At 39.2% G+C, this 25,106-nt stretch overlaps 1 protein-coding gene across 2 annotated transcripts; it reads left to right on the plus strand.

The window, feature by feature from the left end:
• Positions 1-24,348, plus strand: GPT2 (glutamic--pyruvic transaminase 2; the record flags this gene model as incomplete). Of its 2 annotated transcripts, none has more annotated exons than XM_080637830.1 (11): positions 1-333; positions 10,532-10,621; positions 12,664-12,772; positions 14,960-15,093; positions 17,103-17,346; positions 18,089-18,168; positions 18,743-18,879; positions 19,563-19,737; positions 20,544-20,699; positions 21,695-21,807; positions 23,754-24,348. In XM_080637830.1, the coding sequence occupies 11 exons, from the start codon at positions 1-3 to the stop codon at positions 23,842-23,844; spliced, it is 1,662 nt and encodes a 553-aa protein (XP_080493956.1). In that variant the 3' UTR covers positions 23,845-24,348. The 2 variants fall into 2 exon arrangements, with proteins under 2 accessions (XP_080493956.1, XP_080493957.1); XM_080637831.1 differs by having other exon boundaries at positions 160-333; positions 18,797-18,879.
• Positions 24,349-25,106: the final 758 nt, after the last annotated feature.

A 25,106-nucleotide genomic window follows, 5' to 3' on the forward strand; every position in this document is an offset into this window, starting at 1 on the left:
ATGCACCGGTTTGTGCTGGCTGCCAAGCAAGCGGCGGCAAGCCTAGGCTGCCGGAACCCGGGGAGCGGTGGGAAGATCACGGCTCTGCGATGCGCCACTTCGCTGGCGGCGGACCGGCCGCCGCGGGGTCGCCGGCTCCCGCGGCCGGCGCGGGAGGGGACGATGCGCTGGAGCAGCGCTGCCAAGGCCTCTGCGGTGAAGATCAATGAGAAGGCGAGCCGGGAGAAGATACTGACGCTGGAGTCCATGAACCCGCTGGTGAAGGCGCTGGAGTACGCGGTGCGAGGGCCCATCGTCCATAAAGCCGGCGAGATCGAGAAGGAGCTGCGGAAGGTGAGGCGGGGCCGGGCGGGGTAGGGCGCCCTGCCCCCCACCCGCCCTTTCCCGCAGCGAACGCGCCGCCGCCGCCCGCGCGGGCCCCGCCCCCAGCACTTCATCGCCGCTGCATCTGACTGGGGCGCCGAGGGGCTCGGCGGGGTCGTTGACACCCGGCGGGGCCCGCAGAGGCCTCGGGAAGACGGCAGCGGGGGTGCGGGGGGAGGTGCGGGGCGCGGCGGTGCTGCCTGGGCGATGCCTCGTGCCAAGTTAGCAACTCGCAGACCACGCACAGCGCCAGTCCTATCCCCTCCGCTGCCCGGAGTCGTGGCCAGTGCACGTCGGCCGGCCCCGACCCTCCCCGGGCAGGCCCCGTTCCCCACCCTGCGGGACACTCGGGGCGGGGGGAGGGGGTGTGGAGGGAAGAGAAGCCCAAAGCGAAGAAACCCGCCCTCCGATTACTGTTGATCCGGTGTCACGAACTGCATCAGGCAAACACCCCCACAATGCAATGTTTACATTTCTTCAGCTACTCTGACCTTTCGGTCAGAGCAATCCCATGTCCACCGGTTGTACAAGAGAGTGACTGACAAGCTTCTTCTGTCCGCAGAGCTGTGCAAAAACCAGGTAGATGAGGCCCTCAGTGATAGGATTTAGTGGTGTCCTTGGCAGTGCTGGGGGAACCACTGAACTTGATCTTAAAGGTCTTCTCCAACCTGGTTGATTCTGTGATTCTATGACAGAGCCTTTAAAACGTTCACGAGCATTTCAGAGGTGCTGCCTTCACTGGGGCTATACTGGCGGGCTCGGAAGGTGTGAGGTGGGCCCAGCTCTTCGCAGGCTGCTCTGGCACATCCAGCGCCCCTCTGGGTTTTCCAGACCTGGGAGGCTAGTGCTGTCTGTGGAGACCACCAATACTGTGCTGGTGTTTTCTTCACTGCAGAAGCCGAGGTACTCTGGGGACAAGCCCTGGGAGCACAAGCACAGCTCAAAGTTGTAGGTGGTTAGTGCTGTATCAGGCAATAAAGCCTGATACAAGATACTTCTGAGGGTCCAGGCCAGAAAGTACTAAATAAAGAAAATCAGTCAATGCTTATATTTTGTTCTTCAGATTTTTTTCTTATTCTTTACACCAGTATTGGAGAAGCCCAAATCTTAGCAATGCAGGCATGGCTTTGGGCTTGTGCTGTCAGTACTGTCACCTAACCTGGCAGCGCAAGAACTCACTGGATTTTGGTTTGAACAAAGCTTCTGGCAAGCTGATTTTTTATGATTGCAAATATTATTCCCTGCCGTCACTGTTTCAGAAAGCCTTTCTGCTGCAAGACCATTTTCATTACTGTATGTAAAGTGCTTTAAGCAAAAGCAGTGCCATAGCAATGCTAACAAGAGGTTTTTTTAATTCTTTGGTCTTTGTGCTACTTGGTTCCTCTTGGTTTAGAAGGTGACGCATGTTGTCAGCTCACTGTGTATTACATACATCAGTTACTTATGTCTAACTTAATAATTATTACAACCAGCTTTTTTAGATTTCTACTTAAAAGTTTCAGAGTGATGATGGAGATTTCATTTCAGAATGTTTGATTTTTGCCTTAAAACTTGTTCATAAAGATGTCATTGTCTTTATACAACTAGGTTCCCTAGTGGGTGCATTTTCCAGAGTATAAAATCCTCCCATGTTCTTGCTGAGTATATTTAATTTCAAGTTAACCTCACCGGGCAAGAAATAGTACTTGACAAAACAAATATAATACGATCTACACTAGCTCCTCCCAACTTCCCTGTTTACTTCAGTTACCAGCTGAGTCACTGCAAAGACAATAAATAAGCTTCTGTGCACTTTTTAACAATTGCAAGAGCAAGTCATTGCCAATTGCTTTACTAAAAGATTATTATGGCAGTTTTGTGCCCACTTACCTGGCGTTTTCAATTTAAAAGTTATTTGTGAATCATTCTCATGGGATAATGGTAGCCGTTATCAATGGCTGCCAGCACTCAGACATGTGACTATGCCTGGCAGTGACTAACCTGACCAAAACCTTCCTGGATGGCAGGGAAGAAGGACAGTACTGCTGTGAAAGTTAAGATGATGGATCTGTAGAGAATACTAATCAACTTAATGAAGCAGCTTGAAGACTTTATTTTCTTCCACACTGCTCAAGTTAGTCATTCCCCTTTGCCTTTCTGATATACTGTTACTCCTACTGTTTAATCAAACTGTCTGGTAAAGTATACAGCCTTGAGGAGTACCTGGCTTCCTTATAACTGAAATATTGTAGATTGTCTAAATGTCCATATTTTGGTCTAAAACTGACATCTTGTGTGATTATAGGTAAGTGCCACTTATTTGATTACTTTAAACTGAAACTGAACAACTACTTCATTTCATCCCTCTCAACCTTAAGCTCATAGGGTTATGTCAGTCACTGCCAGCAGAACTAACACTGCCTGATAAAGAGGCTGAAGTGATTGTCAGAGAAGGGTGATGCTGCACGGCATCTTTAGATCCATGATTACTCTTCACTGACAGCAAAACTGATGCCCCATAGCAATTCTACTACATATGATGGGGAAGGAGATCTCAGGCATGAGAGCATGGACTCCACTGCCATGACTGCTGGTGGCAAGAGCTGGCAGAGGTGAAACGATAGTAAATCTGCATTTGTCCTATTCTGCCAAGGTGCCTAGGTGCCTTTGGATCATTTGTTCCCAAACTAAAAGCATCTGAAATGCAGACATTGTCTAATCGGATACAGTAGAGGCTCTTCCTGTTTAAACTTGGTTCAATTCAGTTAGATGTAATTCATGTGTAACTTACAACAGCTTGTCATGCAGGCTATATAAGTTACTTGAAGCTGTTTGCACAGTGTAAACTTTCATCTTTGAGTTTGGTTCTGCTGTCTCGGATTCTAAATAGCAGTTCCTCTGTTATTCTATCTGGGACTTGCTTCTTTCCTATATTAGCTGCATATGGTTACAGAAGGAGCTCTAACTCCACAGTGCACAGAGAATAAGGACTAAAATGTTACTTGAGAAGTTGCTGACAAGGCAATTGAAGGGATAGTTCTTTAAAAAAGTAAATAAAATTGAAGCATTGATTTTGAATAATAAGCTCAGGATTAAGGCAATGTAGGTGACAAGTTAGAATACTCTATTAAAGCGGAGTAAGATTAATTGCTCAGGAGTACAGATGAGGCATGCTGTACTTGGACCTCATGAGTTTTGTTGGCCTGTAACCTGTATTCATGTAGGTGGAAAATGGAGGTTTTGATCTACATTAAGTCTTTCCAGCTGGAAATTTTCATGCAAAAGCACTTACTTGAATCACTTCTCTGAATATTTTTGTTACAATTTTGAAATTGCATTAATCTTTCAAGTGTGAAAACTTGATTTCTCTTCTGCTTTGCTAATAGTAATAATCAGCTGATTCTGGTTTACTAAGGTGATAGAGAATATCTAGAGATATTTTCCTTGCTGTTTCTAGGAACTTTTTAAAGTAAGCTAGAGCACAGACATATCTTAATAAATAATTATATTCTCAAGAGAACTTAAACAATGGTGATTTGTTTTGGGGTTGTTTTTTTTTTTTACCCCTTTGTTTTAGACTTGCTAACAGATGGCCAGCACATCAAGTATTGACTTTAATTACATTTCAGATTAGAAATTTTAGCCTGAACATGAATTCAATGCAAGAAAGTCACCTTTGGACAGAGCACTTCTTTTTACTTAATCAGCGGTAACAAGCTAGCTTTGTCTTTACATGGGCAGCACACATACCTGATTTGTTACTTTTGCATTCATGATAATTTTAAGTGACCTGCTATGTAAAGTCTCTTCTTATCAGTTACTCTGACATCTCTCTTCACTTATACTTTCCTTTTGTCCCCATTTCCTGCTTAGCTTTTACATAATGTCAAGTTCTATGTCAGGTTAAGTTGGCTTACACATACTTGCAAGGCATGCACATATTAAACAGCAGTTTAGGATCTACAAGTCAGCTCATGTAACATCGGAAACTGTGCCTGGCTTAGTGTAAGTCACACAACATTAGGTCCCTGTTCAAAACTAAAGTTACTGAAGCAAAGATATAGGACAGAAAGGAGTAGAGGGGTGGAATGTATGCAGAGATACACTGGTAGCATCTAGAACGTTCCTTCAGATCAGCACAGGTGGTTAGAATATTCCACCACAGAGTCTGAACTTAGGTGCCTTTCATGCCCGGTTAAGGTGTCTCTTCTCACTGAAGCCCTTTTTTTTTCCGCTGAACAGCCACTGTAGTCTGACTTTGCTGTACACTCATCTCCTGTGCTCATGTTTTTAATTTGCGTTACTATTGCAAATAGATTCCTGTTGCATGTTTATTCTTAAAGTCACTGGTTCACTCCCTACATTTCTGTTTAGATAGTAAAACTACCCGAGTCCCTTTTACTTATATAGCTGTAGCAGTTTTTGCAAAAGCGTTTTGGTTAAACAACTGTAGACTGTTTTTTGGGGTTTTTTTTTAAATTTTTTTAATTTTGTTTTTTACTAATTCTTCAGGCTATTAAATTGGATAGAAAAAAATCTGACTTAGAATCCAGACTTTATTGTAAACATGAGTTGACCCTGTCGCTGAGAGTTGTGGAAAGATATAAAACACAGTTTAGAGCATAACACGCAGAAATGTAATTTGACATGCCAAGAAAAAGATAGAAGACTGACTGGTACACCCAGTAATGAAAGTTTAAATTGCTATACCATAATTTCCTGCCTTGAATACGTGCCTGCACGCTCGCTAAGAAAATATCTTCTAGGCAAGAGCTATGACCTAAGCTAAGACAGAATTGTTGTTCCTTAGTGGCCTGTAGATGTTGCATATGGAAGAGAATCTGTAGTAAACCCCAGATTTTTTAGCAGGGGGAAACTACTGCATATGAAGATGAGGAAAATCCGTTATAAGAGTACAGTTGCCAAAATCATACGTTCAAAAGCACGCAGTCCACAAGATCCAGATACTTAATTTTTTCACTTTGAATACAGTAACAGAATCTATTCCAAAACAGCCCTTTTCCCATAGGTTTTCAAGTTAAGGGGGTCATAATGTCTAATCTCCTTCTAGTGACCAGTGCTTTAATGCTGACATTCGCAGTCATATTAAAATCAAGGGCTCTGTTCATACAGACAAAACTTTAAATGTAAATGCACTTTTAACACTGTAGAAAGCAGAAGTAACTTGAGGACTTGAGCCTTGTTTCAAAATCCCTGAATCAGATCTGCCAGTTAATGGTCAGCTCTACTGATTTTCTCATTTGATATTAGGGGGCCCGCAAGTCATCACTGCCATTTCAAGAAAAAATCCAGAATGTGCCTTCTCCTTCATTCCAACAACAGCTCATGTCAGCTTGAATTACACATGCATAACACAAACTCAGAGCCTTACTCTGTGGTAAGCAGGTCAGGTTTATTTTTTCTGCTGTGAGCTGTTTTAATAAAAAGGTTGGAATGCTAATTCAGGCCTTCAAGCTCCTATTAGTTCAGAGCCTCTGGGTAGTACTTTCTTGGCCCTTTGATAAAGGGGGCACAAAAAAAGCAAGCAGCTTGGCTACTACAGTGTAGATCTCAACTATGGTTTCGCCAGCACTCTTATTATACAGCTCGTTTGTGCAAGTCACAGAATAACAGGCTCAGCTTGTGCTAAGGAAATAGCACAGTGTTTCATAGTGTGATGTTATTGCCTGATAACCATTAAAATGAGGCACAAAACAATGGCAATGAAAATGAAACCAAGAATGACCAAGAATGACCAAATTCTGAAATTTAGAAATAGCTGAAATACCATGTTGCTCTTCTGGGATTAAAAGCACCTCACATTTTTATGGCCTCCTCCAGTTTTCTTTAGAATTTTTTCAGAATTTTCAGTTCTTTCCTATTGTCATTATCAAATCCAAATCACACAAGCCTCTCTACCAACTGAGGGTTTTCCTTTGAAATTCACTGACGACTTCAGCAAAGACAGTTCACACACTTTACGCTTTCTGGACTCAGTGTTATTTGGTAATTTGCCAGCATTCTTAGATGGCATAAGGGAGTTTCCAGACATACTAAAACTTCAAAGAGACAAACCAGCTGCTGGCAGTGCACTGCCTTTGTGGTAGTTCTTTGGGACAGTGTATGTTCTGGCATCGCATAGGTTTTTTTGATAAAATAATTCTCCCAACAGTTCTTGCTTGGTGACTTTCTCCTTGAGAGACAGCTCATCGCTTCTTACGGTACTCTGGGCTTGCTGGGTTTGTTGAGGCTGTGGGGATGTCTAGGGGAGGCTTCCCTAAACCTGGTTATCTACATGAACATTTGTGTTGACTTTGCATCAATGAATTCTGGTTCACATATGAAAATCCCTTCTCCCAGCTTTCTACAATAGTCAGAGCATTGACACGGTTGTTAAATAATCCTGTCTGACCTGCTTCAGGTTTCACAGGCTTTTCATCATGTCTCTTTAAAAGACTGCATTTCCTCTGAGGAGAGTGACAGAACTAACTGCTGAAGGAACTGATCTCCAAAGAACTTATTCCAAATCTGGAAAGAGTCTTTTATGCAATTAAAATCCTTTCATTATCAAGAAGGCGGCAACTGAAAAAAACCAAACCAAAACCCAAAAGACGAAAGCATTTTTGTATTTTCTGCTTTACAACTGAATTCAAATGTGCAAGATGGCTTTTTCAGCAGTTAAAATGGCTACTACAATTAGTCCCTTCACTTACAATTTAAAAAGAATAGCAGCAGATTGGCTTCATTCCCAAGATGAGGATGAATAATGTTGTTAGGACAGTATGAGGTGCCACAAAGGCAGAAAGTTGTAGCAGTGATTGTTTGGAAGGGCTGGGGATTGTTTTTCCTCCTTCATCTGGTTCATACCTCTTCAGCAGACATGAATATCAATCTGGTACTTATGCTCCCAAGTTTGTTATTAGAGCTCTTGTTCTGCAAGCTTTACTTTTCGAAATCTCTGCCTCCTGGCAGAGAGCAGTTACAATCCAGTCAGACTGCCTCAACAACACACCTTGAAGGCCTGATCATACTCCAGAGAGAGAGGATGTAAGACACAGAATATGAGAGTGCATGTATGGGGGAGAATATAGGGCAGCTCTCTATCACTAGAAGAAAGCAAAACAATTTAATGGACTAGTTTCTGTCCCCCTGTATGTTCCTTGGCTTGCCAGGGGCGTAAATTGTCTTGGCACAGGCATGTTATTGACATGGTCAAAGACTGCTTAGCCTTCTACAGTGAAATAAATCTTGCCCTAACAAACTATGTCCTGTTGAAGTACATTTCCAACTGTTCTACAACTTGAGGTTATCAACATTACACTCTTGCTTCCTCCTTTCATACAGATTTTACCAAAAAGAATTTGATGTTAATCTTCCCTTGGATACTCGTGCACACTAGTGCCATCACCATAGGAAAAACAGTGACACAAGCAACCATTGACTAATGCCACTCTGTCTTAAGGATTTGAATGAATTCCACCTTGAACTCATCTGTGGAGTCATAGGCACATCTAGACTTCCCTTGATGCCAGCTTCTGATTTGCTTTGAAACTTTGACTCAGTAACTTTCAACACTTGTTCTTGCCTTTTATTGTTTCTTGTTCCTTCTTTCTGAAATACTAAGATGGAATTTTTTATTCTGGAGGAATCAAACATAAATCTGTACAACGTCTGATATTCTTTTCCAGAGAAACACTGGGAATCAAGTAAGATAAGAAGATGAGAAAAAAACTAAGCAGTCAGAACCATTTTTTTCTAGGTTTCACGAAAAGGGGATATAGTGAATCCCGTGAAGACGGTTCTAAACAATTACTGATACTAACGCATGTCAGGGAAGGCAAAGGCCCCAGTTATTTAAAAACTTATCTCTGTTTTGAAAGACAAAAAAGGCCATACCTCTTGTAGCTGAGACCAAGAAATACAAGTTAGTCAAGAGGACCACAGGCCTTTAAGCAGGTATGTAGGAGCAGTGTGTATAGTACAGAAAACCTCATTGTTCCTTCTCAGCCAAGATTTTTACAGTAAGATAACTAGTATGTATGTTCTGCTATTTTCTCCAGATCAATCATTTTAGTAGCAAAGGTAATGTGGGGTTTATGGAGTACATGCTGACTATATACCTGCAGTAGATACCCAAAGGCAGTGATGGCATAAACCTGAGTTGGGCACTAGCAGAGATCTGCATGGTATCCATGTCAATCAGCTGTGAAATAATTTACAATAAACCTGACACGGACACCAAGAAAGGTCTGCTACCTTGTTATAAAGGCTATACCACTATAAAAACTCTGCAGGGGCATATGAAATGCAGGGTACCTTTCAGCATTTCACTAACCAAACAAAGCAGCTATTTTTTATTGCAGATCACAATAGTATTTATTTGTGTGCAAAACACATCTAATTTGTCTAACATAATGTATTTATGTTGTTAGAGGTTTGTTCTGGTTTTAATTTGGTAAAACAAGATATTTCTATTTCATCTATTGCTGAGAACTGCTGTGTTTTCTTAGACTGCCTAATTTAAGGCAAAGAAAGTATCCTTTACTCTTTACCAAATTCGTTTTGCTATGCAAACCTAGTGAGACTGATTCTGTTTGCTATAAGGACCAAATGCAAACACAAGCTGTGGGAATTTTTCTTAACTTTCAGCAAACTGAATTTGTTCTCCTTTTACATGTATCTTTCTTTTCCTGTTTATTTTCTAATTAAAATGAAACAAAGTTGAGTTATCAGTAGACCCCACATAGTTTGAAAAGAACCTATTTCAAGCTGCTTGCTTTACTCACAAATTACTAAACTTCAACCTCAGATACCTGTAATCTTTATTTGGCATCCCTATTCTAATTTCCTTATATAAGATTGAAATACAACTCTTATTTAAGCACTCAGATCAACAAACATAAAAGCAAATGACATGATGGAATCTGTGTGTCATTTTCAGTTATTTTAAGTGAATGTTGATTTGGGTTTGGTTTTTTTTTCAATTCCTGCTAAATTTAAGGCTATATAGAAATAATCTTTTTGAGTCAGGATCATGTAAGTCCAACTGTCTTGTCATAATGCCATTTCTAACTACTTATTTAATTTCAAAAGAAAAAAACTAAATGCTATCAGTTAAATGGTGGACTGGATCTGTAGTGAGAATTTGAATCACATTATCACATAACCTCTCAGCCACATTACACAGCTGTACATACCCAAATCTTGATATACCTGGGAATTTGCATCCTTGGTGACTATTAATATTTTGGTGATTGTTACCTTTGCACATCTGGGTTCTGGTCTGTCATAGTAGTCTTAACACATAAGCCATGGTAGAAAAGCAAAAATTAGTTAAAGCTTGCAAGCCACATGTTCTATATCCAAATCCAATAACTTGCTGAAAATATACAGGCCAGGAAAAGGCTTTGTGAGTTCAGTCCACAGCCAGAGCAGGATGTTATAGGTAATTGCGTACAGAAAATCAGTCAGTCTAATTTTGCAGTTCATTAGTTCTCATGAAAAATCTGTTACTGTTAGAAGGCCTTTTTACTGTCTCTCATACTTAAATATATATTAGAAAAGCTATAAATCTGTTTTTGCCTATCTATCTCATTTATTCATCTTGTAATACGGGCTTTTCCTTTCAGTTAATCTTTTTTCTTTAAATCAATGGTGTGTTTGGGTTTTTTTCTACCAGTCAGTTCCTTGTCTTTTTTCCCCTTAGTTTTGCTTTTTAAAGAGCACTGATTGCTGATCAACATTCATCAACTGTTTTCCCTCTATTTTCATAATGTATCCAGTCCTTCCTGGCACAGATAGCTGTCTGTTCAGATTTCAGAGACTAAGAAGCTTTTTAAGTATTCATGGTGATTATTTAGCACTTCTGCTGTTTTTCATATTTTGTAAAACATGTATGTATGGAAAAATGGGGTCATCACACAATATCTAATCTAAACAGAAAACAAATAAGCAGTAGCATTACTGATTTTGCTCTAGAAAGCACTAAAGGTCAGCATTTTTTTCTGTAAAGCATTTAGGATTTACTGGCAGTATTGTATAAAAAATGTGTTAAGCTTCACATTAAACGCTCTATTTGTTCTGGGGTTAGGCACTCTTTAGTTACAGTCATATGACAGATACCAAAAAAGAGGAATACCTTATCCTCTACTTCATCCCTAACAATACACTGGGAATGATCTCTTTTTAGGGAATCAAAAAACCTTTTACTGAGGTAATTAAAGCCAACATTGGAGATGCACATGCAATGGGACAGAGGCCAATCACCTTCCTCCGTCAGGTAAGGATATTATAAAATAATTATTTTTGATTTTTTATTAGATTACCAGGAATGCCTTAAAATCTGTCTGGTGTGTGTATTAGCATAAATGATTCCCTATATGCACTTAGACTTAGCATAGTTCTTTTGTAAAGAATTACAGATTTTGATTTCTGAGCTGAAGTCCTATACCTTGCTTGCTGAGTGTCCTCTTTCAACACAGTAGCTTTCCTTACATTTCATGTTATTCTCCAGCCATACATTCTTCTGCTACTTCTCCTATGTTATCGGTCTGCGCATTCATTATCAATAATGCACTTACTTCAAAAAAGAAAATTATTGTCTTCAAAGTAAAAAGCAAATGCTTTTTCTTCATCTGACAGTTCAAGATCTGCATGCAATTGGGTGCAACTAGTTGTACTGTTGCTGATTTTGCACATTTTACCTGTAGTTGGTTAACATTTGGGGAAGACTACAATAGAACTCACCTTTGTGTATTATTCCTAAAACACAAGCAAGGTTTAAAACTAGTCTTACACTATTTACTGAGCATCCCTTAGACACACATGTGAAATCCAGTCTATAATAATGTAAATTCAGAGTTCCAACACAAACTGAAGCCCTATCAAACTCGGGATCCAGGTGATGAGATTATAAAACTGAGCTATACTGCAAACTTGTCAGCAAACTAGGAAGACCAGAGCTTCTTACAAATTATTCAGATCCAATGTTATTAAATAAAGTACTGGGTAAATGGGGAATTCTTCCTTTCCATGATTGTGTCCACACATGAATTAATTCTTCAGTCACTGTCCCACAAGATGACAACAGCCTGTCCATATTACACTATGTAAGCATAAAAATGAGAGAGAGACTGGAACAAATTAAGCTGATCTCAGATCTCTAAATATAGCTTCTTTGTGTCTTACATTCCTTCATAAACTTTACTTGGCTAGGTCGTGTATCTACTTTTACTATGTTCTATGTCACCACTTATTTTTTAGTTATTTCACAGAAATCCAATTTTGTAGTAACTATAAGTTATTTTGGGGAAGGATTATTAGAACATGCAACTGGGGCTTCAAAATTCCATCATATTTCTAGTTGTGCTCCATTTTAAACTCATGGTTTCTGTCCTGGGTTCAGCAGTAGCAGTCATTTTTCTCCTTTTTAGTAGCTGGTGCAGAGCTCATTTTTTGACTTTAGCCTGAGAACAATGCTGATAATACCGATGTTTTTAGTTGTTGCTAAGTAATGTTTACTCTGACCAAGGACTTTCTGAGTCTCATGCTCTGCCAGGGAGGAGGGGAAGCCGGGAGGAAGCAGAGACGGGACACCAAACTAACCAAAGGGGTATTCCATACCACAGCACGTCATGCCCAGTATATAAACTGGCGGAATTACCCAGAAGGCTCTGATTGCTGCTGGGATTGGGCTGGGTATTGTTCAGCAGGTGGTGAGCAATTGTATTCTCTCTCTTCATTATTCCCCTTATCATCATTATTATTGGTGATAGCAGTAGTGATTTTGTATTATACCTTAGTCATTGGACTGTTCTTATTGCTCAACCCATAGGACTTCCACTATTTTGCTTCTCCTCCCCATCCCTCCAGGAGCCAGGGGAAGAAAGGGGGAGTGATTGAGCAGCTGTGTGGTTTTGAGTTGCAGGCTAGGCTTATACCATGACAGTTTCTTGTCAATAAAATAGGCTAGTAATTCACAAAGAATGGATGATAGCGCTGTTTAGAGATAACATGAGTAATCAGCTGTGTTTTAGTGTATTTGAGCTATGCATAGCTCACCTGGACTCCAGTCTTCACTGTTCATATGTTAACAGTTAATAATTCTATAACTTTTTATGAACAGAACTTGGAACCCAATAAGATTTCTTCACTTCTGTAAGCACTATCCTTAACAAAACAATTGCAAACTCTTCATCAATAACCTGTGTTTTAAATTAGCTATGATTTGTGATTTTCATTTCCAAGGAAAGTTAACAGTAATATTACCAACTTAAAATGACCGTTGAGAAGTGGCCAATTTACGTTTTCTTGGCACTTTAGGTAGTAGCACTGTGTACATACCCAAACCTGTTGGACAGCCCAAGTTTTCCAGAAGATGCCAAAAAGCGAGCCAGACGGATCTTGCAGGGTTGTGGAGGAAACAGCTTAGGTAAGTGTCTTAAGTTTTATTTGCTCCTGTTGGTATTAGAATCAACAAAGGTAGTTTCAATATCTGCAGTGCTGAAATTTCTTAATCATATTTTATAGGATTACAAGTCAAATGGGAGTAGTCTAGAGCAAAATGACAGGGGGAGAGTTCATGGTGTGGCTTACTGATAAGCAGTGACTAACAGTGTAAAGTTTTGAAAACTAAAACCACTGTAGACCTTACTGATCTGCTGTATTGCTTTATGTCTTCTCTCCACCCTCCCTGTCTCTAGTATCATGTATCAACCCCTTCTCTTGGTCTCAGTTGCTTATCAGCCTCTGTACAGCACTCCGTAAACATGTAGTCTGAGGCAAGTGGATGTGCAGCTGAATGGAGTGACTCCTATCACTTTCTTGTTAGCCTGACATCTTAGTGCTGTTCTCTTCATGGCTGAGAAGGAGATACTGGCTTTCTTGGGAAAAAGCAAAGGACAAAACCTGATCCTTCCATGTAGCTTGATGCGTTGTATTCTAATAAAACCTTATTTTCAAAAACTCTCCATCCAACAGAAAAGTGGCTTCACTAGGTATGCGCAAGCCATTTGAAGCATTGTTCCCACACCTATATGGGCTCTTTAAATGTCTTAGCTGCAGAGTTACTGTGAATGTCTTGACCTCTGGATATGAACTAAATAACCTCAATACCAGTGAACTTTCATTTGGCAAAACTCTACTTGTAGTATTGAGTCTTGCTACTCCCAGCCTCTATGACGGCTCAGATATGTCCTCAACAGCTGTTGTGTTCAATCAATACTCTGGGATTCCTTTGACAACAGTTACTTTGCATGTGGGATAACTGTCATGTCTTTCCAGACAGTTGGCAAATTTACCCCTCTCCTACATATAAAAATATCTAATATGTGCACATGCAGTTTTTTGGGTTGGGTTTATGCAAACAGTTGGGTTCTGATCAAAGCTATCAGTTGAACAAATTAAGAGTAGAAGACCTGAAAATTGAGTTCAGGTCTTCTGTATATCCTCACTGAATCGTGGGACTCAGTGCTTAATGAAGCACAAGACAGAATGACAGCTTAGGTTTGTTCTACTTCAACAGCAGCTCCTAGCTGTGGTCAGAGACCCATGCATAGACCAATATAACTCTTAGTCCCGTAAAAGTAAATGTTTAGGACATCAGAGAACTTTGTGCCCTTAATTACCATTTTGTCGCATGGTTCTTTTTCCTGATGAATTGTGCTTTTACAGAAGTATTATCCGGCAGACTACTAGCATATAACTGAGTGATAAGATTTAAGTCAGGCAAAATTATTCCACTCCACCCAGTGAGTACAGAACATTCTACAGCTACATGACAGTGTTCTAAATTAAACATACACTTGCCACTTTGTTGTTCATCAGTCTTAGGCTTCATAATTTGAATCCATTCTTCATCTTGGCTTAGGCTTGTTTTTACTCTTTATTGAACATGCTCAGCAATGATGTACACAGGCATCTAACATCTTGCTTTATTTCAGATTATTAGTTGTGCTCTGTAAACTGCACAAGGCGTATAGATTGGGGTGATCCTAAACATTTCTGATACAAGTAACTGAAAAGCAGTTGTGGGAAAGGCTGTGGGGAGAGAGAGAAGCAGTTTAAGATTTTTGGAGTTTCAGACTGTGGGAGAAAACGGTATTATATTATTTTCATAGTGCACATAGAAGTCTTGTTTTTGTCATCGATTTGTGCTAAGGTCAGTCCAAAGGACTTTCTTTTGCACATGCTACCTCTTTGCCTTGTTCCCATTAGTTAGGTGTTGGTTGACATTCTGCAGTGGTTTTCAATATAAAGCAAACAGCAGGGTGTTAGTCAAAATGGTATTGCTGTCCCAGTTTGCAGAGTAGCCTTTAAACCCTAGTTTTTACCAGTCTAGTTTATTTTGTTTGTGTTTTAGTAATAATTATAATATTTGCATAATTTCAAATGAACTTTTTTGTTCTGTGAACAAACCAACTCCCTTTCCTACTCCTTGAAAAAAAAAACAAAAACCCCACAAAACCAGACCCCCCCGAAAAACAAAACAAAACAATCCTTGACATCCAAAGCCCTCTTACATACAGAATAGTTCATACAATAATAAGCTCAGGAGTTTTGCTAGCAAACAGAATATCTGATTGTTCATTCTATGCAATTCTCATCTCATTTTTCACAGGATCTTACACTGCCAGTCCAGGTATAAATTGTATCCGTGAAGATGTTGCTTCATATATTGAAAGAAGAGATGGAGGGGTTCCTGCAGATCCAGATAACATATATCTTACCACTGGGGCAAGTGATGGTATTACTGTAAGTGTTAAAATTAAACCTGTCTCTTCTTGGTGTAATTTATCAGCTACCTTTGGAAATACAGATCTCTGCTGAACATCTGGTCTCACAGCTCCTGTGAGTTTGATCTGACAGGTACTGCAGTCACATTAAGTGGATATGTGATATATTGCATTATGTGGATTTAAGATGCCAGCTGAGAAACAGGCACATGGAAACTTTTAATATACATTAACTTGTACCTTTTGTAAAAGTAGTATAAACTGCATAGGGGCCTAAATATAAATTTAGGAGATTCAGACCATTCAGACTAAACAATGGTGTCCTCAGTGGTTAATATACGTAAGCACTGAAGATTAAAAGGTATAAAACTGTAGCAGAGAGGTGTGAATGAAGAGAGAAGTGAGTGAAGAGAATGAAGTGAGAAGTCCAGCAGCTCTTCTATCTAGTAAACTTTGCTAGTGCAGATAAATGTCAGTGAAAATCCCCAAAATCTCTTCAGTAGCCAGCTTGTTTGGAAAAAAAGCATAAGGTTTTGGCTTTAATCAAGGTCCAGAGTTTGTCCTCAATTAAGACAGGAATAACTGTCTCTATTAAATTTTTCGTTTTCACTGATACATTCACGTTACACAGAACAACCAGCAGTTCTTTGCTTATATTAAGGCAGCCTCTTACAGCCTGTTTGCAAAAGTTCGGGTTTTGTTGTTTTATTAAAAATGACATCTAGTGGCAGAGTTCAGAGTGACATTGTTCTGATACAAGCAGTTCTCCAGTTGTTTCTAGTGAATTGGCTTTCCAGAGTTTTTGATGCCAAGCTTTAACCTGGTGGCTTGCCAGGAATAGCAGTGTACCATGTCAAATCTCTACCATGCTTGTTTGATTTCACCAGCGATGAAGAGTCAGCAGTATAATGAGTCTCATTATTTGGCACTTCCAAGGATAAAACATCTGTTGTTTCATAACTTTGGGCACAGAGGGTGTTAAAGGGTTTTTAAATTTGCACTTTGTCTTGATTATACATTTTGGATAATCAGTATTTTTAAAATAGTGGTGGGTGCAAAATTATGTTGATTATAAATCATTAGCTTAGCAGCTAAATTAGTATGTGACAAGGGGCACAGAAAGGCAGATTTCATTCTAGAATCAGCAAGAAAGTTCAAGGATACTGCTGTTATATCTGAAGAGATATTTTTGTTTTTACACTGTCAATTACCTATTGATAAGGATGCCTGTTTTGATTGCAACTGTACTTTGGAGTTCTCCCTTGATTATAAAGGCAAGAAATCTCTCCATTCCTGTACCATATGCACTCTTTTATTTAATTCACATGTAAAAAGCCTACACAGACACACAGTTGCTGGGCACAGACAAATCCTCTGGACTGACCTCAGCACAGGCATTTCTAGCTGTATCTTCTGAACATAAACTACATACAATATATTGGTTTTCCGTTCCAAGATGTCTCTTCAGTTACTTGAAAATGAAACTATAATGTGAGTTTGTAGTTTTGTTCCCACCTGGACACAATTGCTGCTAATCTCTGTATGTCTCTGTTCCAATGGAGACCTCCACAGGTCCTAGTTCTAATTTCTGGGTTTATTCATTGGCCATATGTGGCTGGTGAGGTGAGTGGAAGGCAACAAGCAAGAACTAGCTTAGTTTGTTGTTGTTTGCTTACAACTGGGGACAGTAGAAGAATCATGATCTTGATATTCCCATCTCAAATTTTCCCTCTGGCTTGTGCTCCAAATATTATTCCTAAATCTTGCAGTTGATCTGACATGATCTTTAGAAGCCATGACATTCAGAAGAATTCTGTTGAGCTGAGTTAGACCATCCTCCCTCAGTCAGTAACTTAACTTGAAATAAATCGATGCCTGTTGATATAAGAAGATGACTGGATGCTTCTGGATGCCTTAACTCTAGATTTTTTAAGAAGGAAGATCAGTAACTTATTCTAGCCTATACTATTAATTCTGGTGTGTGACTTTTTCTTTCTTCTTTTTTTTAAATTCCTACTTTTTCCCCAGACCATTTTAAAGATCCTGGTCTCAGGAGGTGGAAAATCCCGAACAGGGGTGATGATCCCTATACCACAGTATCCCTTATATTCAGCAGCCATATCTGACCTAGATGCTATCCAGGTGAACTACTATTTGGATGAAGAAAATTGCTGGGCACTAGATGTGAATGAACTTCGCCGTTCCTTGAAGGAAGCTAAGGCATACTGCAATCCGAAAGTCCTCTGCATCATCAACCCCGGAAACCCCACAGGTCTGTAGCAATTTTGGTTAATGAATGGGTTTTAACACTGTTTTGGATTTTTTTCTTCTTCCATTCATTTGACATCACAGGCAAATTCTGAAAACCTATGAAATATATAACACTGAATTCTAGAGATCGGTAGTTTAAGTCTTCCTTACTTCAGTGTCATGGAACTCCAGGGATTTGAGAAGACAGGAGGGAGCAGGTTCACTTCACTGGATACCACTTGAAGCCACTGCTTCCAGTAAACTTCTGCAGACTTGTGGAATCACTTGATCCTTTTCATCTTTATCAAAGATCTTGTCTCTGACATGGCCTGTAGCCTCTTGCCACTGAAAGGCAATGACTAAACATGACTAAACACTCTGAACTCTGTGGCAACCACAGCTGCACTCAGAATAATTTAGGTTTTTGAGTAGCTGAGGTTGATTAGTGAGAAACTAGCTCCCACTTAACCATCATGTATGTATTTCAACTGATCAGTTATATATGGAGTAATATAGTAAGTTAAATTACTGTATCTCAGGCTTCCTTTGCTTGAGATAGACTAAATTAGCTTGAACCATAAATCCTCCAAAAATGTTCTTTAATTTCACACTTACTAAATTGAATTATAAATTCAATAGCACTTTCCTGCGAAAGAGGGATATCTTACTGCAAAGCTAATAGTCTAACTAGGTGTTGGTGAAAAGATTTGTGTGCATATAAATGCTCCACTAACTTTCTTCTTGCTTTAAAAATCAAACCATAGGACAGGTGCAAAACAGAAAGAGCGCTGAAGATGTGATACACTTTGCTTGGGAAGAGAAACTTTTTCTTCTGGCTGATGAGGTAATGGGATATTCTGTTCTCCCTAATGCACAGCTAAGAGTAATTTTTTCGGTGTGTGGTATTGGTGGTTTTTAAGTACAGGGAACAGATTCTCTATTATTATTTTAAGCCATGAACAACATGCAATATTCTTAATACCAGAGGATTAATATGAGAGGTGTCTTGATCTGGATTTGAACTAGAAAGAGCAGGGGACATGAGCAAGGACACACAAGGAGGAACTTTGCTGGAACTGACCTAAAAAAGTATGTGATACTCAGACTACTTCAAATGAAAGAAACAGGAGGAAAATCAATTAAAAAATACAAGAAAAGGTAAAGTTATACAAAGACACTCACTATTCTTCCAAAGACTAAACTATTAAGTATGGCCACATGAGATAAAATGCATCATTACAGTAACTATCATTAAATAATTAACTATTATTAAACAAAAAAGACACAAGAGCCTTGTGTCTTTTAATGGGTTCAAGTTTTGAGTGTTACTACTGTTTCTTCAGACCTGGCTCTGTAAAAGGTCATATTTTATCTTTAGTTGGGGGAACAGAGCACATTAACGTCTTCTGACTGTTCAGGTTTACCAGGACAATGTGTACTCTGAAGGATGCCAGTTTCATTCTTTCAAAAAGATTCTCTATGAGATGGGACCCGAGTACTATAACAATGTTGAGCTGGCCTCTTTTCACTCCACCTCTAAGGGATACATGGGCGAGTAAGTCTTCTTTAGTTTTTTTTTTATTTCATTTTCCTCATTAATGATTGGACAGCCGTTCATGTTAGTGGCCTGAAGGTAATCACCGTCTATTATAGTTTTAACTAAAAATGATTAAGAAAAGGAAGACAAGCATTTAAAGCACAAAGTAATGGATTAGCTCAGTGGTTTTCAAAGTAACAAATAATAAGTGTATTTATTTCAGACACCTAATGCTTCAGTTCCACAAAGGTGAAATCCTACAGTCCTAAACTGGACCTGTGATAAAGGAAAATACGGTCTCCAACAGTCAAAGGAACAGCTCAAGAATGACTGGGATGTTTAATATTACAAATGCTCAGATTTGGTTGTTCTGAGGAGGAAGAGATGGAACAAAAGAATTTTCTGATTAAATGAATGCTGCTACAGCCATGTGCTCTTGTTCTTAAGAGTGAATAGTCCATGTTAACTTGCCTAATGGGAAAGCTGCATGTACACCTTCTCTGCATGGGATACCAAAGCTTAATGATATATCATTTAATTCCATCTTAAAACATCAGTATAGCAGCTGTTTCAACAATCTATGTGTTGCAGATTTTAAGATCCTCATTAATTGTCTTTCCACTTCTGCAGTCACTTTCATTGCTTTTCCAGTACTTTTACACTTGAGGTTAACTGAACTTTTCTGTTTACTTTAATCACAGGTGTGGCTACAGAGGAGGTTACATGGAGGTTCTTAACTTGCACCCAGAAATTAAAGGACAGCTTGTTAAGTTGCTTTCTGTTCGCCTTTGTCCTCCAGTCTCAGGACAAGCAGCAATGGACGTTGTAGTGAATCCTCCAATACCTGGAGAAGAATCTTATTCACAGTTCATAAAGGTCAGCAATAACATTCTTGTTCTTTTGTGCATTTCCTAAACCTAAGTACTGTGAACTCACAATTTGCACAGAGACCAATCTCCTTTTGTTTCTTCTCCAACAATCCTGTAATAACACTAGTTTACAGAACTCTGCAGAGTATTTTAAATTAACTCAATATGACTACCTTTCCAAGTATTTTTATTCCTTTTACCATTCCTTTGTTTAGAAGCCAAAAAAACCAAAGAAGGCATTATCAAATCAGCTTTTTGCTTAACTTCTCTCCTATGTTTAGCAAGACATTGGAATTACTAAGTAAGATTTGTTTTTACTAAAATCTAAACAGGAATGCAAGTTCAAACAAAGTTGTAAATCAGCCTTGTTCTTGGATATCCAGTGCCTCTAAAAACTGAACAACGTAGTATTCTGTATTAAATTATAAATAGAGTTTCTCCTTGTAAAAATGAAACTGAATCTGCCTTAAGAAATTACAGTATTGCATCAGATCAGAGGTTCAGCTAATGTGGTTTCTAAAAATAGCCAAGAGTGGATGCTCTGAAGGAAGAATGTAAGAAGAGGGCATGCAGATAGAGACTTCTGCAGGCTATTGGCTGTCTACAATGCTTTGTAGTTATATCCTGCTAATGCGTTTTTGCATTGATGTCTTTAAGAGTATGACTGGAATTAGGAACACCATTTGCTCTAATAGCTCTGCAAAGCCCTAAAAGTGCTTAATTTCAGGGAGGCTTCTTGAAGCATCATAGGTTTTTCTGATGTTTTTACTGCCATTTCAAATACATCAAACTGAACACCTTCCTTTTAAACAGGAGAAGGAGTCTGTTTTGAACAATCTTGCCAAAAAAGCCAAACTAACAGAAGACATGTTTAACAAGATACCAGGAATGCACTGCAATCCACTTCAAGGAGCTATGTATGCTTTCCCACGAATCTTTATTCCTTCCAAAGCCATTGAGGAAGCTAAGGTCAGTCAGTCATTTTTACCCCAATCCATTTTAACCTTCAAATATTTGTGCCTGCCACTTCTAATGATGAATTTTTATTCTGGAGATAAACTCATGTAGTTCCAAAGCATTAGTTTATTGACTATGTATGATCTTAAATATAGCATGACCTTTATTTTAAGAGAGGAAAACAAAATGGAGCATTTCATTACAGTGTAAGGCTTCCAGGCTGAGAATGTTGATGGAGGATGTTAGTGTTAATAAATTATGTCATACGGTGGGCAAATAGCTGGACCTGTGCGAAGTTCAAGCTGCTGCCCGTACTTTGGTTAGGTAGGCCAGGATGTGGAATGGGGATCATGAATGGCAGTGTACTACTGATGCTGCAAAAGAAGCCCAGTCGAGGAAGCATGGGAAAGAGGGAGAGAGGCTTCCTTATCATTTTTACCTTAATGCATTTGGGCCAGTAAGCTACATTACTGAAAGACAAGCCTTTTTGATCGTAACTAGAGCTGTATTTTCTAACATCTAATATTCATTTTTTAAAGGGAAATTTATCAGCATAGCTGATGATAAAAAGAGCTGTTTTTCAGCTAATTATTTGATTAGGCATATAACCTGCATCTGTTTAAGAACTTCCATAGTTACTAATCAAGGGACTTTCTAGTCGGCATATAATTCAGGAGAAAAAACATAGTAACTGCCAACGAAAGTGGAACACACACCTCTCAAATTAATTTCATCTCAACAAGTGTCAGTTGCTTAGATTTTTGTAAGTAGGATTTTGAGACACGTGACAAAAAGCTACAAGCAAGGAGAAAACCAAGAATATTTAAACCCTTTCTTTTAATTCGCAATGTGAGCTGTCTTACTAGCAACTGCACTTCATTCTCTTTAGTAAACGGATTAAGAAAGTAATAATGTAAGGTAAAGATTCGGGAGGAAAAACAGTAATGAAATTCTATATATTGGGAATATTTTTACTTCAAATAATTCAAAAGCATCCATTCCCTTAGATTCATAAAATGGCACCTGATATGTTCTATTGCATGAAACTTCTGGAAGAGACTGGAATATGTGTTGTACCTGGAAGTGGATTCGGCCAGAGAGAAGGAAGCTATCATTTCAGGTGCAGTTTCTGTTTCTTTAAAATCAAACAAACTGTAATAAGCTAAATAAGTGCAAGGTCCTACACCTGGGTCGGAGCAATCCCAGGCACAGCTACAGGTTGGGCAAAGAAGAGATTCAGAGCAGCCCTGCAGAGAAGGACTTGGAGGTGTTGGTCGATGAGAAAATGAACATGAGCTGCCAGTGTGTGCTTGCAGCCCAGAAAGCCAAGCGTATCCTGGGCTGCATCAAAAGGAGCGTGACCAGCAGGTCGAAGGAGGTGATCCTGCCCCTCTACTCTGATCTCGTGAGACCTCACTTGGAGTATTGTGTGCAGTTCTGGTGTCCTCAACATAGAAAGGACATAGAGCTGTTGGAAGAAATCCAGAGGAGGGCCATGAGGATGATCAAGGGACTGGAGCACCTCCCATATGAAGACAGGCTGAGAAAGTTGGGGCTGTTCAGCCTGGAGAAGAGAAGGCTGCGTGGAGACCTCATAGCAGCCTTCCAGTATCTGAAGGGGAGGCTATAGGGATGCTGGGGATGGACTATTCATCAGGGACTGTAGTGACAGGACAAGGGGTAATGGGTTCAAACTTAAAGAGGGGAAGTTTAGATTGGATATAAGGAAGAAATTCTTTACTGTTAGGGTGGTGAGGCAGTGGAATGGGTTGCCTAGGGAGTTTGTGAATGCTCCATCCTTGGCGGTGTTCAAGGCCAGGTTGGATGAGGCCTTGGGTGACATGGTTTACTGTAAAGTGTCCCTGCCCATGGCAGGGGGTTTGGAACTAGATGATCTTAAGGTCCTTTCCAACCCTAACTATTCTATGATTCTAAGTACCATGCCAGTATTTTCTCTACTGATTAAATATAAGGATTTTTGTTTCAGTTTACATTGTTTTAATTTCTGCTGCACATTTTCTGTGCACTGACAACTATGTCAAAGACCTGTTCTGCTAGATGAGCTATTGAGTCTTTTACATTTTTTTCACAGATTGCTGACATAGTTTTATTCTGTTTTTATACACTAACATTTGAAATGGCTTCTCCATGAATACAAACAATAATAACAGCTAATCCTCCAATCTTAATGTTGGCTAAGGCATTACAAAAATTGCCCTGCTTTCTTTTGGGAGGGTGTGTTTAAACAGTGTTTCCATACAGAGGAAGTGCATGAAAAATGCAGTATCATCTTCCCTATAAATCTACTCCTTAAACATGCTGAATAATTCTCTACTTTACCAAAACAAGATGTTGGACTAAATCTTCTATACCAAAACTGTAAACATAAACTCTGTTGCTTTTGTTTCCAACAAACGGCAGTTTACACCATCTGAGCCACTGACAGCTAGAATTTGTCATGGATTTTAGTCTTGTTTGGTCTGAAGCAAAGTAGCAGAAGGTAACTTTAGCCATGAAAGCTCCGCAACACAGTATCTAATCCAGGTAGCTGGATTAGGTATCTGGGTGCATCCAGCTCTAGGAAAAATCTTGCACAAGTCCATGCCTGTACCAAGTGTAGGAAAAACATTTTGTGCTGTAGGTCTTACATACATACTCAATATGCAGAAGAAGAAAGAAAAAAAAATTCAGTTCAGAAAGAAATGTGTATGTAGTCATAACTGCCCACCCCTAAAGCTCAAACAATACATGTTATTGGCATAAATACCACAAAAATGGAAACTAAGTTGCAGTTGTTTCTGATAACCTTCTTTATCACTCCACAGAAAATAACAATTCTTGAATTCTTGCATATTCACCAACTGAAAAAAATTGCTCTAGTTTAATAGTATAGTTCAATTACACCATAAATGCTGGAAATAAGATAATCACATCAAAACAGATATTAAACTTAACATATTACTAGCTGTGTCTTGAGATTAATCAAGATCTGTGCAAAGATCACAGTTTAGTCTGTTTTGAAGACAACATGGGTTTTGTTTTTATCCTTTAAATATTCTTTTTCAGAATGACCATTCTTCCTCCAGCAGAGAAGCTGAAGATCCTATTGGAGAAAATGAAAGACTTCCACATAAAGTTTCTTGAAAAATATGCATGAAACTGCCATGGCTTTTTCTCCTCATCCCCCCCCCCTTCAAGGTGAATACAGAAAATGAACAAAGATGTACTGAAAGTCTGCTGTTCATCTAATTTAACTGAATTCAAAATAGGTAGAACTAATCTCCAATAGTGCTACAACCTATTGGACTATTAAATTTAATGTCTGGTATGAAAGGTGTTGTTACACCAACTTTTTTTTTTTTAAGGGAAAGGGAAGGACGTGAAGAAAGCAGTGGGAAGAAAGAGTTAGTAAAGGATTTTGTGCCTTGATTGGAAGCTATATTCATGAACTGGCGACTCAATAAGCTGGGGAAAGGAGTTGCTCATTAAAAATGCTACTGTTGTGAGAGAGGGGGTTAATAAAACAAATGTCAAGAGCAATTGTTTAGCTATGAACATGTTTCTCATCTTAAAGTTCTACTAAACAAAAATTCAAAATCCTACATTATAGGTATTGTTTTGTTTAATTTTTTTTGGGGGGTGTTGTTAAATATGAAGTGTTTTCCAGATCTGATTAAGCATGTAGGTACAGTGTGCTTATTAAAAAAGAAAAAAAATCTTTGGCAGATGTGTGCAGATACCTTTGAACTTCTGTTAAAAGGAATTCTACCATCGCAGCGTAATCTGACTGGAACATACAGTTCTGATCAGAGGAGTAAGCATGGTGTCTCCTTGAGCCCTATTTTTGTGAAACTGAAACACAATGAGGAATAATAGCTTCTTGTTCATACTTGCAACACACTATTCCAGCATAAGATAAGAACACTGAACATTTCCTTTCATAACAACTCCATGGGTCTCCTGTTAGCCCGTATCTTATATATACATGGAACACAGCAAGATGCTGTTTCAAAGCAGATGTGAGTACTGTCAATCCTTTCAAGTAGGGTGAAATATAACACTATTTCAGAATTGCTTTATCTATGGTGAACATTTGTTTGGAAGCACAAGAGATCTGTTAGCTGGCCAAAATCCTGCTCGAATGGCAAGGGCTAACAAATGTTCTTTAGCAGGAGGAAGGCTGGGAGGAAGGCTGAGGGTGCTTTCTAATGAAAGAAAAGGTATTTAAAGGAAAGTGTCCTGCACCCAGCATAAAGATAGCAATACTACAGCTCACACTTAAATCTTCCACGGTCATACTTCTGGCTGATGACCTTGAGTGCTTATTAAAACCCAGTATTAAAAAAGAGGTCACCATCTAGGAGTACAGCTGTATTACTCTAGTAATCTGTGCCAGTTTCCCTGCACAACAAAAGAAGG

The sequence above is a fragment of the Psittacula echo genome (assembly GCF_963264785.1).
Source record: "Psittacula echo genome assembly, chromosome: Z".
NCBI classification, from domain to species: domain Eukaryota; kingdom Metazoa; phylum Chordata; class Aves; order Psittaciformes; family Psittacidae; genus Psittacula; species Psittacula echo.